Below are 18,307 nucleotides of genomic sequence, written 5' to 3'. Positions count from 1 at the left end.
GGTCGGACGGACGGGCGCGGGTCGGAACTCGGGCAGTGCCGGCCGAGAGATCCGAAACTCTCGGTTCTCCCCGGGCCGGAGAGGGGGTGGGTGGGGGCGCAGGCCCGGGGGATGCTGGGCTCGGTGAAGATGGAGGCCCACGACCTGGCCGAGTGGAGCTACTACCCGGAGGCGGGCGAGGTGTGTCCTCGGGGATGGCGGAGCGGGAATTGGCGGGGGAGGGGGGGGGCGGGCAGGAATCAGGGTGCGGGGTTAAATGGGGGTAAGGACCTGGGTGTGGACTCAAACGGTGGCCCCAAATAGACCTGGGACCGGGGAAACTGGACACACGGAGACCAGGTGTAAGGAGTCAGAGACGGGGGACAATGCATGGGAGCGCGGTTTAGGCAGACTTGTCGGAGTGAGGGCTTAAATGGGAGTAAGGAAGATTCTGCCAAGGGTCAAGTCATAGCTCATACGTGAGGGCTGAGTGTCAGGGACCCAAAGTAAAAGGAATTAAAATGAATAAACCAAAGATAGGAATCAGAGCTGAGGGATTAGGCAACGGAGTTCAAAATTAGGGGGAAATATAGTGAATGAGAGATGGGAGAGGGAGGTCACCATTAAGAGAAGTCTGAGCTGAGAGCTCAGGGTTAGAATTTAGTGTTAAAGATGGGGGTCTGGGGTAGATGTAAGAATTGGGGTTCTGGGATAAGGATTGGGGTTGAGTTCTATTTTAAAGTTAGAAATAGGGGTAGGTGCTCAAGGATAAGAGATGAAGGTGGTCAGAGATGAAGCTTGGTTTGGGGAGTGTGAAATAACAGGTGATTTAAGAGCTGGGGCTCAGATAGATAAGGAGCCAGATGCAGTCAAAGTCGGGATCCTGAGAGCAGGGGGTAGGGGCAACAGCATTGGCAGCAGAGGGGGTCAGTCTCCACCTAGCAGGTCCCTACTATTGACCCTCACCCCTCCCAGCTGAACTTCACGGGTCTAAGTGTTATTAGAGAAACCCTCAGCAGGGATTCTCCTTGCTGGAGTCTGGAGAGTTTCAGATTTCGCCCACCCCCGACCCACCCCACCTTCCACTGATCTCCACAAACTGCTAATGTACTCACCAGTCCCATCTCGGACAGGACAAGACTTCCCTGGAATAGGGGGCAGAGAACAATAATTCGCTTGCCCTAGCTGATGGAGAGTCCTCCCCAGGTCTAACTTGCATTCCTCTTGCTGCAAGGACTCCGTCTTAGCCTGCTTGCTCTCTAGTCAACATTATGAAGTGGAGGCGGGACAGGGTCCTAGCCAGAAGGTTATGGGGATCTGGATACTTGGGTTTCTAACCTGTATGGGGACTGTGGGCCTGAGGTGGGATGTGGGACTGCAAGTATTAAGTTCTCCAAAGACACTAAGATCTGGGGTTTTCATGGGCCCCAGCGTGCCTGAGTTCTGGGTCTGGGGTTTGAGCTGTAGGGTGGGACTCCTGGATACCCAGGCCTGCGAGGCTTGGCAAGGTGCCCAGGAGGGGCCAGTCCTGGGGCTGTGGAGGTGTGAGGTGCACGTGGGGTGGGGCAGGGAAGGGGTTGGGAGTGTTGAGAGGTGGAGGCAATGTCGGTTCTAGGGTGGGGAAGGCAGAGACCAGGTTGGTGGTGGAGGCTCCCAGGTGGTAGGAGAATCTCAGTTGAACGAACGCCTTGCATAGTTCAGATCCTGGGGGTGTGCTCTAAGGATACCAACTACAAATCAGTGTTTTGGGGGTATATCTTAAAAAGTAAATTGTGGGGCTCTAGGCGGAAGGAGTCATTATTTGGGTCATTATTATTGTCATTATTATTGTCTCTGAAATTGAGGGACAGTCTAGAGATAGTCAGCATTTGGGGGCATATTTTGGAAGAGATGACATGTAGGGGGCTGGAAATGGACGTACTGTGTGAGGGTCTCCTCAACCTTCCCATCAACAAAACCACCTCCTCCACCTGGGTCAGAACAATGAGAGGAGAAACTTCTGCACTCACTCAGCAACTGAGCACTGGGGGGAACCCCACACTGCTTCTTGCCCACCACACCCTTCTGCTGGGGTCATGGCACCCCCCTCCACCAGGCTGACTCTTTGTCTGGAGGGAAATTGGAAAGTTATAGTCCTCAGGCATCACCCCCAGATGCCCAGTTCTCACAAATCAGCTGGTCCAACTGCTCCCCCTCCCCCCATTTTCTAGATGGAGAACCTAAAGCCTCTCGGAGTGTAGGGGCCACCTGAGGTCCTAGGCTGGGACCAGGATCAGAAACTAGCTTCTGGCTTCACACCGCCTCCCTGCGCTCCCTGTCACACCCTCCTCCAGAGACAATAAGGAAATGAAAGGGGAGAAATTCCAGCCTCCTGGGGTGGGGGTGCAGGTCCCCTCAGGGCTTCCCCCCCAGTCTCAGCCCCGCCCTCGCAGGGGAGATCCGGTTCAGACCCGGACACTGGGGGTTCATCCCAGCCCCGAGGCATGTGAAAGCTGACGGTGGATTAGGGCAGCTGGAGGCTTGAGGTCAGACCTCAAGGAGGACTTCCGTGTGGGTGGGGAGCCAGAAAAGAAGGGCTCTGGGGTCCCAGTCTGTCTTCCTCTGTGATACAAGAGTCTGACTGAGCTGGAGAAGCGTCAGGGGTCATAGAGGGATTCAGGAACTCTCTGTGGATCCCCCTGAGTTCCAACACCTCCCCTCTCTCTGAAGGACCCTCTTCCCTTACTTTTGGGGAGGGACCAGAGCCAGCCAACCACAGGGGAGACCAGTGCATGGGGGAGGGGAATAGCTGTGGCTCCAATTTCAATGTGAGACTTCTAGAGAGATAGTGGTGCCCAGGGAAGGGGCAGAGAGATGCAAAGATGTACTGAAGGTGGAAGAAAGAGAGGGGTGGGTGGGAAAGGAGAGGGGTAATCAGAGAGAGTTCCAAGGACTGGAGAAAGAGGTGTGAGAGAGATGGGCAGGGGCAGAGGAAGAGAGAGATGGGGGCTGTGAGTGTCTTTTTGTGCGAAAAGAAAGGCAGGGAGGGAGAGAAAGAGATGGAGGAGAGAGAGACAGATAAAGGGAGAGAGCGTGGGGGCAGGGGGAGAGACAGAGGAGGGAGGGAAGAGAGGGAAGGAGTGTAGAGGTACCGAGACAGGGAAGGAGATGAACAGACACATATAATGCCAACAGGGAGAGTCAAAGAGACATAAGAAGAAAGAGCTAAAAAAAAAAAAAAAAAAAAAGAGCTACCTGGATAGACACGTGAAAAAAGACAAGGGAGAGTTTCTCTACTGGAATGCAGACCTGGGGTTGGTTACCACCTCTCTGGCTCCTTGAGTGATCCTGGCAGTTCCTTCTTCTCTCTGGGCCTTGGTCTGTGCAGACACTTAAGTGACAGGGTGGGTGAGATGGGACACACTGACTCAGTGGTGGTTCCCATCAGAGCTAGAGCAGCACCCCCAGTGCCATGAGACCCACCCCACCCCCCGGGACAGGAAGCAGGACAGACAGATGGAATATTGCCAGAGAATGAATGGAAGGCTGGATGAAATGCTCACAGAATGAGAAGTCCCCATCCACCAAGCTTTGTACTTTCCTTACTTATCTTGTTCACTTCCTGCTAGACTGACAGCTCCCTGAGAGCAGGCGTTTCCGAGTCTTGGTCACTGCTTTTATAGCTGGATCCAGAACACCCGTGTGGAGCCAGACTGCCTGGATTCAGGATCCCAGTTCTCCTCCTTCCTTGCTGTGCGACTCCTGGACAATCTCTCTGGGGCCTCAGCTTGCTCAGCTGAAAAATGGGTGTCATGATAGCACTTCCCCCATAGTGTGGTCACAAGGATGAGAGCAGAACTTTCCTGGGAAGTGCCTGGAGTAGTGCCTGGCACACAGTAGGTGGTCAGTTGAATATTTGAGAGATGAGATAGTTACTTACAAAGACATAGCAACGTCTACCTTATTTCACTGAGCTAAGATGCGCATTTTCCCCCCATTTGAACCTTTCTGAAAATGGAATGGGTTTTACAGTCAGTGGTGTCTGGAGATTATAACTGACAATGTTTTTTTCCATTCTTATTGACACTTAAAATACTACTGAAGCTTAGATTTGATGACATTTAATAAACAGATGACATATATTAGGTGGAAATATGTGATTTCTGATTTTCAGGTGCTTTGACTTATAAAGCTATAATTTTATAACCTAAAAGATGGATAGAAAGTACACACGTAGATTCCATTATTAGATAAATCAGCAGTTATCAATTTTTTTTCTTTTTGGTCTCAGGACCTCGTCACACTCTTAAAATTATTGAGGACCCCAAACAGTTTTTATTGATCAGGGTTATATTGGTTGTTACCACATTCAAAGTGAAAACTGAGACATTTTAAAAATAGGCATTCATTCATTTAAAAATAGTAACAATGTGTTAGTGTAAGCAGTGTGTATTTTTATTAAAATAACTGTATTTCAGAACATTGAAGGAGAGGAGGGGCACAGTGACATTTTTGCCTGTCTCTTTAGTGTCTGGTTCAGTAGAAGCCAGCTCGATTTTCCTAGCTGCTCCTACCTTTGGTCTGTTGCAATATTCCATGTCATGTGGACGCTGGAAAACTCCACTGTACGCTCGTGAGAGTAACCAAGTGAAAAAGGTTAGTCATATCTTAGCATTATATGAAAATGGTTTGACCTCGCTGGTCCCCCCAAAAGAGTCTCAGACAACTCCCCAGGGTGTCCTGGACCACACTTTGAGAACCACTTAAAGCCTGTGCACTCCAGGACATGAGATGTGGGAGATGGGGAAAGGGGTGCGTGAAGAGGGGGCAGAGAGAGACTTGAAGAGACAGCCATTTACAGAGGCAGGTAAAGATGGAAGAGCAAGAGGCACAGATAGAGGGGCCCAGAATGGGTCCAGCCACGCTTTACTTACTAACAGAGTAGAGACTCACCACTTGCCATCTCTCCTTCTCTCCCTGTAGGTCTATTCTCCAGTGACCCCAGTACCCACCATGGCCCCCCTCAACTCCTACATGACCCTGAACCCGCTGAGCTCTCCCTACCCCCCAGGGGGGCTGCCTGCCTCTCCGCTGCCCACTGGACCCCTGGCGCCCCCAGCCCCCACAGCGCCCCTGGGGCCCACCTTCCCAGGGCTGGGTGCCAGCACTGGTGGAGGCAGCAGCTCAGGGTACGGGGGCCCGGGCCCGGGGCTGGTCCACGGGAAGGAGATGCCGAAAGGGTACCGGCGGCCCCTGGCCCACGCCAAGCCGCCCTACTCCTACATCTCGCTCATCACCATGGCCATCCAGCAGGCGCCGGGCAAGATGCTTACCCTGAGCGAGATCTACCAGTGGATCATGGACCTCTTCCCGTACTATCGCGAGAACCAGCAGCGCTGGCAGAACTCCATCCGCCACTCGCTGTCTTTCAACGACTGCTTCGTCAAGGTGGCGCGCTCCCCGGACAAGCCGGGCAAGGGTTCCTACTGGGCTCTGCACCCCAGCTCAGGTAACATGTTTGAGAACGGCTGCTACCTACGCCGCCAGAAGCGCTTCAAGCTGGAGGAGAAGGTGAAGAAAGGGGGCGGCGGGAGCTCGGCCTCCAGGAACAGTGCGGGGTCGGCCTCCGCGGCCACCGCCCCTGCCGCCACTGTGGCCTCCACGCCGCAGCCGCAGCCCCCGCCCCCTGAGCCGGAGGCCCAGGGTGGGGACGAGGTGGGGGCTCTGGACTGTGGCTCACCCGCTGCTCCCTCCACACCCTACTTCACTGGCCTGGAGCTCCCAGGGGAGCTAAAGCTGGATGCGCCCTACAACTTCAATCACCCTTTCTCCATCAACAACCTGATGTCGGAACAGTCGCCAGCACCCCCCAAACTGGACGTGGGATTTGGGGGCTACGGGGCAGAGGGTGGGGAGCCTGGGGTCTACTACCAGGGCCTCTATTCCCGCTCTCTGCTTAACGCATCCTAGCAGGGGTGGGGTGGGAGCGTGCTGGGTGGGATATGGCTGTACCTCATATCATCAGGCTCTTGGGGCCTGACCTTCCCCGGAGACACCTTGCTCACCCAGTCTGTCAACATCTTGCTTGGTCTACTGCTCACCGTGGTGACTGCCATCACTGTGGGCATCGTGTTGATCCACTGAGTACTATGATAGCTGCCACTGACATCATGGTGGGCCCACTGAGTACTGTGAAGACTGCCATACTGATTGATGTGATGAGGTTGACCTGTTGGGTCTTCAGATGGCCACCCTCTGGGATGACTTCTTGGTTGGCCCCTTGGGTGCTGTGATGCCCAGCCTCTTGGCTGAGCCTCTGGATGTGATGGTGGCACCATTTTGGTTATGTCTTTGGCCCATTGGGTGCTACGATGGCCACCATATTGACGGTCTGCCATCACCCGTGTACCGCTGTGCAACATAATGGCCACCACAGCCCCGGTGTTGGCCATGTCATCCCTGTCTCTGGTGTGAGCTGAGTGAGGGGTAGAGATGAGGATACTCCTTGTTTGTTGTTGTTGTTGTTGTTGTTTTTTCCTGGAGCCCATTCTCCCTCTGATCCAGGAGAAACCAGAAAGGACTGGTTAGGGTGTGGTGGATTTCTACTAAAGTCTGGTTCTTGCCGGGGAAGGGGGATACTGGCTGTGTTTGACCATTAAAGGCACCATTTCTGCCTCTTATTGAATGTATCTTTTCCTTAGCCAGTGGGCCCTTCGAGGCTGAAACAACTGAATTGCTGTGTCCTGTCCCCTCTCCTTCCTGCCCCCAAGAGCCGTTTGCCTCTGGGGGAAGGGCTGGGGGAGGCATCGACCTGACCTTTGGCTCTTTGCTGTCCCTGACCCCAAGGACAGTTTGCTCACAGATAGCAGCCCCCGCAGCCATGGGGCCGGGGCAGCAGGCGGAGGTGGCTCTGAAGTGACCAAGGCCATCTCCCCACCCCCACTCTCTCGACACATGCCTCTAGCACTGAGGTTTAGAGAGCCCTGGGACCGCTCAATTTTTGGTTAAGCTGGAGGGGAGGAGGAGGAGGAGGAGGAGGGACAAACGAGGTGCCAACTGAAGGAGACTGTGTGTGTGTGTGTGTGTGTGTGTGTGTGTGTGTGTGCACGCGCGTGCGCACGTTTGTGCGCCTGTGCCTCTGTGGATCATAGGATATCGCTACAGCCATTGAGGTCCCCGTGGTCTGCTGTGGGTGTTATCTATGGCTTGTATCCCTTAATTGTGTTAGTTTCTATGTCCATCCTCTGTGTGCTTACTGTAGATGTCTCAGGATACCAGACTGCTGTGCGTCTGTCTTGTTTTTTGTGTGTGTGGTTCTCTGACACACCTATCCCTGGGACCCTCTGGGTCTCACACTGTTGGATGTGTGTGTCTGTACGTCCCTTTGTCTACTTGCCTGCTGCCTCAAAGAGTCTGCCTGTGCCTACATCAGTGGTGTGGGTCATTGTGTGTTTAATGTGTATTTCTGTGAGTCAGCATCTGTCTGTATGTCTTCTAAAAAGTATGTCTCTGTAACTTATGCCTGGCTTTGCTACCTCCCTGTCACTGCTGTGGCTGTGTGTGAGTGTATATTGGCTGGCTCTAGTGTGTCTCTGTCTCTTTCACATGCAGGTGTGGGGAAAAGGAGCTGACTCTTCCTTTGGGCGCTAGGGGCCTCTGGGGGCCTCTGGGTTTGGGGTCTAGGGGCTTCTATTCGTCCAGGTCTCTGCCTAGGCTCTGAGTCTGGTATCTGTGGCTCCAATGTCCCTGAGGGCATGGCTCTCTGAGAAACATAGGTGTTTTTTTCACAGCCCTTATTTCACAGGGTGGAAACTGAGGCCCAGAATGGGAAAGGCTGGGGCCGAGGTCATGCCGCCAGGCTGGCTGGAGCAGGTGTTTTTTCCTTAGTTTGTATTTGCCTTTCATGGCTGTTGGCTATATAGCCACTCATTCATTTAGTCAGTCCATTCAAAGACCAAAAGCTGTTTCTTTACGTGTGTGTGTGTGTGTGTGTATGAGAACGTGACAGACAGACGGAGGACAGAAGGGAGAGGGATGTTTCTCCCACTTCCCGTGTGTCCATCTGTCTGTCCCCTAGTGTCATCTATGTCCCTACTTGTCTCTGTGTCTTAATCTCTGTCCTTTGGTTTGTGGGCAGCTCGCACATCCTCCGTGCATCTGTCTCTCGAATGTTCTGCCTTGCTCTCTCTCTCTCTCATCCTCTCCATTCCTCTGAGTCTGTCCCTCCCTCCCTCTCTGAATGCTCCCTCCTTCCCTGGGGGCTCTAAGTCTTCCCCTCTTGGGGTCTGCCTCCCCCCACTCCCTTGGTTCTCCGGCCTCTCTCCTCCTCCTTTGGCCTCCCTCTCCCGGCTCCCTGAGTTTCTGCCTCTACCTGCCACCTCGCGGGCCAGGCCCTCTATTTCTGTCACCGTGCCCGCCCCGCCGGCTGCGTGTCACCCCCCGCCCCCTGCCGCGCTGGCTCCCCGTCAGCCGTCCCACCAGCCTCGCTGTCCTGGGCAGGCTGGGGAATTCCTCCCGGTTCCTGGAAAAAACAACTGGTGCCGAGAGAAAGGCCCTCAGTCTCCCCGGGTGCCCGCCCCCCTCCCTCGGGCCTGGGGGTCTCTCCCGGAGTCGGCCGGCCCGAGGCAGGAAGCCCTGCGGTTTCTGGCTTCTCCCAGGCGGCCTCCGGATCTGGCCCCCGCCCCCCGGCCAACAGCCCAAATATTATTCCGCAGGAGGAGTCGGTGGCGGCCGGAGGAGGCCCAGGCTGAAAGAGGCTTTCAGGGCGGCCAGGCCTGGGGCTTCCTGTCCCCAGGCTCAGGCCTCAGGCCGCCCCAGTGGGGACCTCAGGTGGCCGGAGGGGCGGGTGTTGTTGTAGGGTCCTGGGGGGGAGGGTGGGGCCATCCGTCAGGGTGTCTGGTGGCCACTGGTTCGGCCGGCGTGGGCAGGTGTGACCCCCACCCCAGGGACAGCCGGCGGGCGGCCAGCATGGAAAAGTACCACGGTCACACATGGGACGCATGGACAGACATGAAGACGCTGGGGGTCAGGGACGGAGGGACAGCACGGGGACGCGGAGAAGCCTGGGCTGGGACAGACGGACCTGGGCACAGCTTGTGGCTTTGGGTGACGTGGTCCAAGGGAGGAGCCCGTGGGTGGGGAAACAGAGGGCAAGGCAGGGTCCCTGCTGTGAGCAGAGAGCCACCTGCCTCAGAAAATGTGAGACGATGATGGCGAAGAGAAACGAAGAAGAAGATAACAACAGTTACTCAGGCGCACCACGTGTCTGGCATCGTGGAAGCACCTGACAGTTAGTGGAGCCAGTCCTTCCCACCACCCATTTTATTACTGGGAAAACTGAGGCATGAAGAAGTAACTTGTCCAAGGTCACACAGGTGGTGAGTGGGGAGCTAGAACTTGAACCCGGGCCCAGAGCTGGGGCCCTAAATCAGGGCGCTGTTCTAGAGGGGTAAGAGCAGCACAGCGGGGCCCTGGGGTCCCAAGCCCTCCCCCATGCTCAGCCCCGCTCACACCCCGCAACCAGAGGCCGAGGGGGCACCCCAGAAGCCAGCAGTCCGGGAGTCCATGTCAGCGTGTACCTTGGTGTCAGCGTGTCACTGTCATGGCGTCTGCAGGCCTCCGTGTTACTCCGTGATCTGTGTGGTCAGTGTGTGAGCGAGTGCTGCGTGCGCCCGTGTGTCTCGGCGTCAGGGGCTTGTTGCTGGGTTTCCGTGGGTGTTTGTGTCGCGGTGTCTGCATGTGTGTCCCTGTGCTGCCTTCGTCTGCAGTGTGTCTGCCTGTGTTCTCGGTCTCTGTGTTTTGTCGCCGCGTCTCTGAGCTCACTGTGTTTGCCCACTGCTGTGTCCTGGTGCCTGTCACCATGTCTATTACAGCGTGTCTCTGTCACTGGCTTCTGTGGGTCTGTTTATGTCTCGGACGCTCTGGGTCTGCCTATATCTGTCCCTGTGTGTCACTGTGTCTGTCCCCCTATGTGTCACCATCTACCCAGGTGTCCCGTGGGTTTTACTCACCACCCAGGCCACAGGTGGGCGTGTCAGGCCCACTGGTGCCCAGAGCTGCAGCCCAGCCCATCCCACCCTCGCCCTGCCATGGGCCAGGCTAGGCGCCTGTTTGCAATGCCTGCCCCAGGTAAACACCAAGATCCGGAACGCAAGGGCCACCTCCCTCACCTCCGCTCCCTGCCCCTTAGCCTGCCCTGGACTGGGCTGGCCCAGAGCCCCACAGGCGGTGCCCCTAAACTGGAGATGTGCCCTGACCCTTCCCCCACCCACGGTCCCCCACCTTCCCAAGCCCCCAGCCTTGGCCTTTGCCTGCTTGCTTCTCTTTGTCAACCCCTGGCTGTCTGCTGGCCTCTCTGCTTCTTTCTGTCCCTACTTCCTCTCACCTGCATTTCTCTGTGGTTCATTCTCTGGAATGACCCTTGTCTTCATTCTGTCCCATCTACCTTGGACTTTTTCTGTCTTTTCTCAGGGAAATCTGATCTCTCTCCTTTCCTGATCTGTCTCTGATTGAGCCCACCGACTCTCTCTGGCACCTGGTTTTTAACTCGGGGCCACGATCTGCCAGTCTCTTCCTGTTTCTCTCGAACCTTGTAAGTCCCTCTCACCCGGAACCGCTCAATCTTGGTCACTGTCTCTGACGCCCCAGACCCCACAGGAGCAAACCTCTGCTCTACCAGGGTCCTTAGGGGGGGACTGTGTGGCCCCTAGCCTCCCACCCCAGCTCGCTGGTAGATATATATATATATATATAAAGGTATATGTACATATTATTTATATCTGTACCCAGGGGCAGGAGGGGCAGACACTGGAGCCTTTGTGTAGCCGCTGCCCGCTGCCTGCCTGCCCGCCACTCCTCTCTCTTCGTCCCTGCGCCCGCCCGCCCTTACTCCCCCCGCACAGAAAGGTTCCTGTGGGGCCTGCCAGCTTCCTCTGCCTGAGGTGTGAGTGGGCACGCCACAGGGCAAGGCGGGCAGGGGGGACTGGGGGATTTTTCCAGCTCCTGGGAAGGTTTCCGGGTGGGGAGGCCTCTGGAAGGAATGGGACTTCTCAGCTGGGCTGCCGTCTGTCTGTCTGTGTCTGTCTGTCTGCTGTCCCTGGGCGTCCTGGGTCCTTAACCTGGCTTCTCCCTGGGAGTTTGTCCATCCAGCTAATGTCATTCTGACTCTTTTCTCTGTCAATCTGCCTCTTATTCCCTCCTGCACACACTGTCACTGGGCGTCTATACTAGGCCCTCTGTTGAGCCCTGGACACAGAGCTGAACAGGATGCTGTCCATCTCAGCTGATTCCTTGCTTTTTCGTTTCATCTCTTCTCTCAGGGCTTGAAACCCTCTACTTGTTCCCATTAAAAGAAAATCCAAAGTCCTTCCTGTGGATCACAGGACCCTCCATGTGCCCTTATGATCCCGCTGACCTCAGTTGTATGTCTCTCCCTGTTGCCAGAGCTGCACTGACTGCCTGGCTACTTCTGGAGCGAACCATGCAGGTGCCCACCTCAGGGCCTCTGCACAAGCTATTCTCCCAGAGTGTTCCTGGCTTGCTCCCTCACCTCCTTTAGTTTTTAGTGTCATCTTAGAAAGCCCTGCCTCCCTTTTTAAAATACCAATCTCTGGCACTTCCCTGGAGGTCCAGTGGTTAGGACTCTGCACCTCCATTACAGGGGGCATGAGTTCGATCCCTGGTCGGGAGCTGAGATCCACATTTTATGGGTCAGTATCTCCCACCTGAACGTCAGCTGCATGAGAACAGAGATGGCATTCTGTTCCCCGCTGTATCCCCAGCACCTACAGCAGGGCTGGTCACACAGTAGGTGCTGAATAAACATTTCTTGAAGGAAAGAAATCCATTAATCTATCCATCCTTTAAACAGCCAGTGCTGGGCAAGACTGGGGATTCGGTGGGACTGAGACAGCCTTGATTCTGCCTTTATGGGACTTGCAGTGCAGTTCTATTAAGATGTAGAATGCTCAGGGCTGGGATAGGGGAGCAGGAACCCAGAAATAGCACCTAACACAGACTGAGGGTCAAGGAGGGCTTCCTGGAGGACGTGTCAGCAGAGTTAAGACCTGGAAGGTGAGGACTGAGCCAGGTCTTAATATAGGGACCAAGTGACTGACAGACCTAGCCCTGCCCTTCTTATGTATTAACTCTTTAGTTCAAACCTGTACCTTTCCCTGACTTCACAGCCTGCCCCCTCCCTCTCTCCTCTTTATCATCCTCTTTTTGACTCTCTCTTCTCTCTCCTTTCTCTATTGTTGGCATTTCCTCAGTGTATCTCAGCCTCTCTTAACCAGTTGGGATATTTCTCTTTTTTGAATATTTGTCTCTGTTTCTACATCTCCCTCATCTCTGAGGGTCTTTCATTGATCTCTCCTTTTTTCTCTCTGGGTTTCTATCTTCTCTCAATGAGTCAGTCTCTACAGCTCCTTCATCACCTCTGTGGCCTCCATCTTTCCCTCGGTCTCTCTCTGTGTCCCTGTCTCTCTTTCATGAAGCCTCTTCATCCACTCACTGATCCCCAAATCACTCCAGAGCCTCTTGGCTCTGGCCCTACCCTGGCCCTGAATGAAGAGGGGCTGATCCAGCCCCCCACACCCACGCAGTTCAGGCTGTCTGCTCTGTTAATAGTTAACCCAACCTCTATCTAGAATACACACTGGCCAGGCTGGGGGTGACTCCCCTGCCCCCCACCCACCCACCAGCTGTTCTTAAAGGACCAGGTGTCCTCCACAGGTCTTTAGCCTCCTGGGGCATAGTGCCCTGGCGTCTGAAGTCCTCTTAACTCAGGATGGGGGCAGGGGGAGCTACTCAATACTTGGGTCTGCAGAGCTGGGTCAGGGGAGGCCACAAGATTGCCCAGGAGGAGTGCTCAGGCTTGGAGCTCCATCCAGCGTCTCCCTTGCCCCACACTTATCGCCTTGGTGTATTTAATCAGGGGTGGTTTTCCCAGTCCTGCCCAGAGCCCAGGCTGGCAGTGCCAGGGGTGACAGAACACCTGAGACCTGGTGGCTGGGGGGAGGGAGGGGACCCCCCAGACCAAGAACTGAGGGTGCTCCAGCTACGGAGGACCAGGCCCTAGGGTCCCTAATATTTGGGAGCTGGGACTTGCGGGTGGGACACCTGGGTAACCAACATGGGTCTGGACATTAAGGCCTTCCAGAGTTGGGTGATACAACAGCTGGGTTCCTGACACCTGGGGCAACCTAGGGCCGCACAGCCGTCTGACAGTCACTCCCCATCTCTCTGGCCACCTGCTGGCCTTTGCACCCCGCTTTCCCCCTTCCCGGAATCTCCACGTCAGGGTCGCGCGAGGGGCGGGGGGTGGGGTGGGGAAGGCCGCTGGGGTGGGGGCTGGGCTCTTGGGGCCGCCCCCTCCCCTTAACCCCTGCTTTGCTGCAGCTCGCTCAGGCCCCGCCCCCTGACGCCAGCGAGCAGGAAGTCCTGGTTAATAATCAGCCGGCCGGGACAGGTGCGGGACAAGGCCGCACACATCAGAGGTGACCGCGGGGGGAGTGCCTTCCACCCGGCCAGTCACGGTGTCTCAGGGAGGCCGCCCTTGAGGCTGATCTGAGATGGGCGCGCAGTTCAGGGCACCAGCAGGCGAGCAGCAGTCACCGTCTTCCCAGGGACCCTGTTTAGTGCACTTCAGGAGGTAAATGTCCTCGCGCAGTTCCCCCTAGCAATCTGGCCTAATTTTCTCCCTACCCAGCAAGAACTCACAGCTGGTCGGTCCCTTCTGGGAAGCCTCTTTCCACCACGCCTCGGGGGCACTGTGTCCTCTACCTTCCGGGGATGGGCCAGACGGGAAACCTAATTCCCGAGCTTGGCTGTGGCTACCATGCAAGAGCCATCCCCTTCCCCCGCCCCGCTCCCCGCGTAAGCCTTAGTTCTGGCATCTGGAAAACGGGCTGATGACTAGAAGGCTCGGCCAGCCTTTGTGAAAACAGCCGGTGAGCCCACCTGAGTGAAGGGCGCCACCTGGAGGCTACAACGCGACGTCCTCTCCCTTGCAGGTTCAGTTTAGTCCCAAAGGGGGCGCAGCATCGCACACAACTAAGGGACCAAGAAGGAAAAAACCCATCTTTCGGTTTATTGAAGGAGGAAAAGGGGGTAAGATGGGGGGGGGGGGGCAATAAAATGCTTTTGCTTCATTTATAAAGAGCGAGATTTCAGGAGGCCCCTTCTCAAGGAGGAGGGGCCCACCTCTCCCTCAACTACAAGCAGCAGCAAAGCCAAGCCAAGGAGGGGAGAGGGAAACCAGAGGGGTCAGGGGACCCCAAACACCCCCTCGGACAGAAGCTTTCTCCCCCCACCCTCAATGCATCTACCCCAGGGGACCCATCTGGGATAAGGAAGTGGGTATGTACACAGGTGAGGGAGGCACAGGCCTGGGTAGGGGAGGGAATAATTTATCCGCAGCAGCGGTGGGTGGCAAGGGGTGGAGGGGGGCGGGGGTGGATGGGCAGTAGACTGGTGGCAGTGGTGGCCTAGGGGTCCCGTTCTTTCTTAACCTTGATGTCTCCAGCAAGGATGGTGGCGATCTCTCCCTGCATGAAGGCCCAAGGGACAGAGGAGCCCACTAGCGGGCACTTGTCTCCGCTGGGGCAGTAAACCTCTCCAGCAGGGCCCTGAGCCTTGATGAATTCGCGGGAGCAGGGAAAACAAAACTTATGTCCGGGCACTGAGGGGCACTGGACGAAGTGGGTGTCTTCCAGACGCTCCCGGCAGAGAGTGCAGCACAGGGGGGCCCCAGGGGTCGCCCCGGCGCCACTACCACCCCCGCTAACAGCTTCCGCCCCTGCTGTGGGGCTCACTTCTGCCTCACCGTTGCGGGCCACTAGACGATGCTGGGCTGGAGGCGGGGCCGTGGAGGAGGCGGCGGGGCTGGCACCCCCGGCGCGCACAGGGCCCCCACTCCCGGCAGGGTCCTTGGGGGAGTGGCCCAGGGCCTCGGCCACGTTCTTCAGGGCAGCAATGGGGGAGGGCACACCAGGGGTATCAGCGGAGAATGGGCCACCGGGTGCCACCCAGTGCCGCTGCTGCTGCTCCTCTGTGGTCATCTTCCCAGCTGCCTCGCCCTCGGGCTCAGGGGAGGCCTTGCGACGGCGTGGAGTGGGAGCCAGATTCCGGGATGGGGCTCGTGGGGGAGGGCCGCAGAGGGCTGCAGGGGCCGGCTCTGGATACTGCTGGGGCAGGGCCTCCGCGGGAGCTGGCTCGCGGAAGCTGCGGACCCCATCCGTTAGCAGCTCCCCCAGCTGGCGCCATTCCCCAGAGCCGTGCCGGCGTTCATATTCGAGGTACTTGAAGCCTGATGAGGCCAGCGCCTTGCCCGGCTCGCGCAGAGCATCATGAAACATCTGGCGAGCGACGGCCAGGACTCCCGCGTACACGTTGCCAGAACCACAGGGGTATTCGGTGAAGAGCTTCAGCTCGAACTCGTAGCCTGGCGGGCGGGCAGTAGCATCGAAGGCGAACACACGTCCCACCAGCCCATGATCCTTCTTGAAACGGACATTGAAAGGGGCGCAGGCGGACAGCGCCAGCAGTTGTTCCCGGACAGCTTTGGGGCGCCCGTGCCATTCCTCTGCCCGGCCCCTCATGGCCTCGTTCAGTTCTGCAAGACAGTCCGCATTCCTCTGTTGCTTCTCCTTCTCGAAATCGGAGCCGAAAGCTGGACGGGCAGGACTCAAGCCGGGTGCCAGCGTCAGGCCTCGGCTTCCCAGGCCAGACACTGCAGCTGCTAGCAGCCCGGGGGGCACCAAGCCGGGCATGGAGCCAAGCAGGGCCCTTCGCGCCCCCTCCGCCACAGCCTCTTCACGGCCCAGCCCATTGGCCAGGCGGGACCCCAGGGTGTACTCCAGGGCGGGCGAGGGCAGGGGGAGGCGGCCCGACGATGTGGCCCTGTCATAGCGGTCCTGGCCGGAGACAGCGCCGCCTGTCCCCGACGGCTGGGGCTGGGCCTGTGGAGGCGGCAACTGAGGGCCCTGTGCGGCGGCGGCAGCCAGGTCCTTAGTGGCCGGGTGCTTGAGGGCCGGGGGCCCAGGCGAACGGCCCTCGGGGAGCACGTGGCTGCGCTTGAGCTGGCGGGCGGCATCAATGAGCAGCTCGATGCGATCCGCGCCCTCGAAGTTCACGCATCCGCGGCACACGGCTTCACTGAAGTCCCACACCATGGCCCACGGCATCTTGGGCAGGTCGCACAGGTAGCACCACTGGCGGCGGGACGCCTGCACGGACGCCATAGCCCCCGCACGAGCCCGTTCGGGCTCTCGCCTTCCACCCGCCGCCGCCGCCGTTCGATCCGCGCCGCCGCCGTTTGATTCGCGTCCCCGGGACCGCGCGAGCCACGGCCAGGCCTTTCGCTCGGCCTCCCCGCGGATCCAGGCCCGGCCCCCCTTCCCCGCCCCCTGGGCCCTAAGCCTTTTTCCTCACTCCCGCCTCCTCGAAAAGACTGGCAGAGGCACGTCGGCGCCCCCGCCGGGTCCAGGCTCCGGGCCGCGGCGCACAGCTCGGGCCCCGCGATGGGCCGCGGGCGCCGCCGCCTCGGGCTCCCGCCTCTCCCGCCGCCGCCGCCGCCGCCGCCTCTTTCTGCCCCAGAGGCCGCTTCGCAGGGAAAGTTACATAACGCACCGGCAAAGCCTTCTGGGAAACGTAGTCCCGCCGGGGCCTGTTCTTAAAGGGGACCGCAGGCTGCAGGAGGGTTGGGGCTCGCCACCTCTCCGTGGCGCAACCGTGATTACTCCTCGCCGCGGGGCAGGGAGTTTGGTCGCTCCAAGCAGCTGGAGACAAAGGTTGGGGGCGGGGATGTGATACGAGTAGTGAGAGCCACTGGGGATTCAGAAATTTCGGGAAGTGGACAGGCATCCGGTTTCTTACTCCGACTTGCTGTGCAACTTCAGGCAAGTCTTGCCTTCTCTGAGATTCAGTTCCCCGCCCTTCAAAAGGTGGGCCGGCTACCGGTTACTGAAGGCAGTAGCTCTTGGGACGGGGGCGGAGGGGCCTTAACTGGAAGGTTTCAGGGTACGGGGGGACAGAAAGCTGGCGATTCAAGTGTTGGGTAGGGCTGTCCACTTGGCACTTCGTCTTGCCCATATCTTGGATATCAGACTCTTAACTGGGACAAGCGAAAGCCGGAGAGGAGAGGACTGAAGGTCTCCGCGTCAGTTGCTTTATCTGCCAAAGGGAGTGGTCGAACGCCCCTAACTGTTCCAGTTCCGCCGGCGCGCTCTGGTCTCCAAAGGGTTACACTGTCAGTTTCTGCGCACCCCGCCGAACTTCACTACAATTCCCGAAATGCTCCGCGGGGTGGACAAACCGACGCACTTCCGCCGCCTGAGAGGTTGATCGAGGCCTTCACGATTCCCGCTGTCTGTCCACAACCCACCCCCCCACCTCAATTTCTGGGGTTTCTGAGCGCCGGGTTGAGAGGAGCTCTCGACCTCTACGGCTCACTAATTTGGAAGGAGAAAATGAGGCCAGATAGCAAGAGTTGGATGTGGGGCATAGTTTCTGGGGAGCGCGAGAACCAGACCTCGTTTTTCCAACCTTGAGTGCTTACTACCTGATAGGCAAAAGCAGGCTTTTGGGACCCTCGTGCTTCCCGGCGAAGGAACGCTGCAGGGCATGCTTGGAGAAGGGGCGTGTGGAGGAGAGACAGGTTTCCAGATTCTAACCTACATCAGCCTCTTTTCTCTAGGCCTGGGTCTGTTGTTGTTCAGTCGCTAAGCCTTGTTTGACTCTTTGGCTACCTCATGGATTGTAGGCCGCCAGGCTACTCGAAGTAGGCACGAAGACTGGAGTGGGTTGCCATTTCCTTCTCTAGGGAACCTTCCTGACCCAGACAGGCATCGAACCTACATCTCCTTCATTGGCAGGCAGATTTCTTTACCACTGAGCCATCAGGGAAGCCACCGGGTCTCTGTTGTGCTCCAAGTATCTTAATGACTTGCCAGGGTTGCATTCATTAGCAGTTTTCAAACTAATCAGGGAGTGCCTGCTTCCCCTCCCCTTCATCCCGTTGCAGCCACAGCAGGTCTGTTTCTGTTACCCAAACTTCAGTCTCAGCTGCACAATTTTGTTTACCACTGTTATCATTAACATTTTTCTTGAAGTAAACTCCTATGAAAAAAGGCTATTTACTTCTGCCTTATCCTAAGCAGTATGTGCATAATTACAGGTTTTAAGTACTAGGTTCATTTTTACAAAATAAAACTACATGCATATAGAGCCATTAAAAAGGCCATCTATGTATCATGTAAAATCATCTTTGGGTTATTCTTTACTAAATATTAAAGAGAGTAGGATTCAAGAGTTCCAGCCAGACCGGTGAACTGCATTGGGCCCTGACAAA

At 57.0% G+C, this 18,307-nt stretch overlaps 2 protein-coding genes across 2 annotated transcripts; one reads left to right on the top strand and one right to left on the bottom strand.

Moving 5' to 3' along the window:
- Positions 1–6,124, top strand: FOXA3 (forkhead box A3). The gene is made up of 2 exons (XM_070386816.1): positions 1–180; positions 4,942–6,124. The coding sequence occupies exons 1-2, from the start codon at positions 112–114 to the stop codon at positions 5,926–5,928; spliced, it is 1,056 nt and encodes a 351-aa protein (XP_070242917.1). The 5' UTR covers positions 1–111; the 3' UTR covers positions 5,929–6,124.
- A 7,902-nt stretch (positions 6,125–14,026) lies between these two features.
- Positions 14,027–16,554, bottom strand: IRF2BP1 (interferon regulatory factor 2 binding protein 1). Its single transcript, XM_070387483.1, has one exon. It carries the CDS (start codon positions 16,197–16,199, stop codon positions 14,445–14,447), a length of 1,755 nt encoding a protein of 584 aa, XP_070243584.1. The 5' UTR covers positions 16,200–16,554; the 3' UTR covers positions 14,027–14,444.
- Positions 16,555–18,307: the final 1,753 nt, after the last annotated feature.

The sequence above is a fragment of the Bos mutus genome, chromosome 18 (genome assembly GCF_027580195.1).
Source record: "Bos mutus isolate GX-2022 chromosome 18, NWIPB_WYAK_1.1, whole genome shotgun sequence".
Lineage (NCBI taxonomy): Eukaryota > Metazoa > Chordata > Mammalia > Artiodactyla > Bovidae > Bos > Bos mutus.
This window is presented reverse-complemented; position numbering and strand designations above follow the sequence as displayed.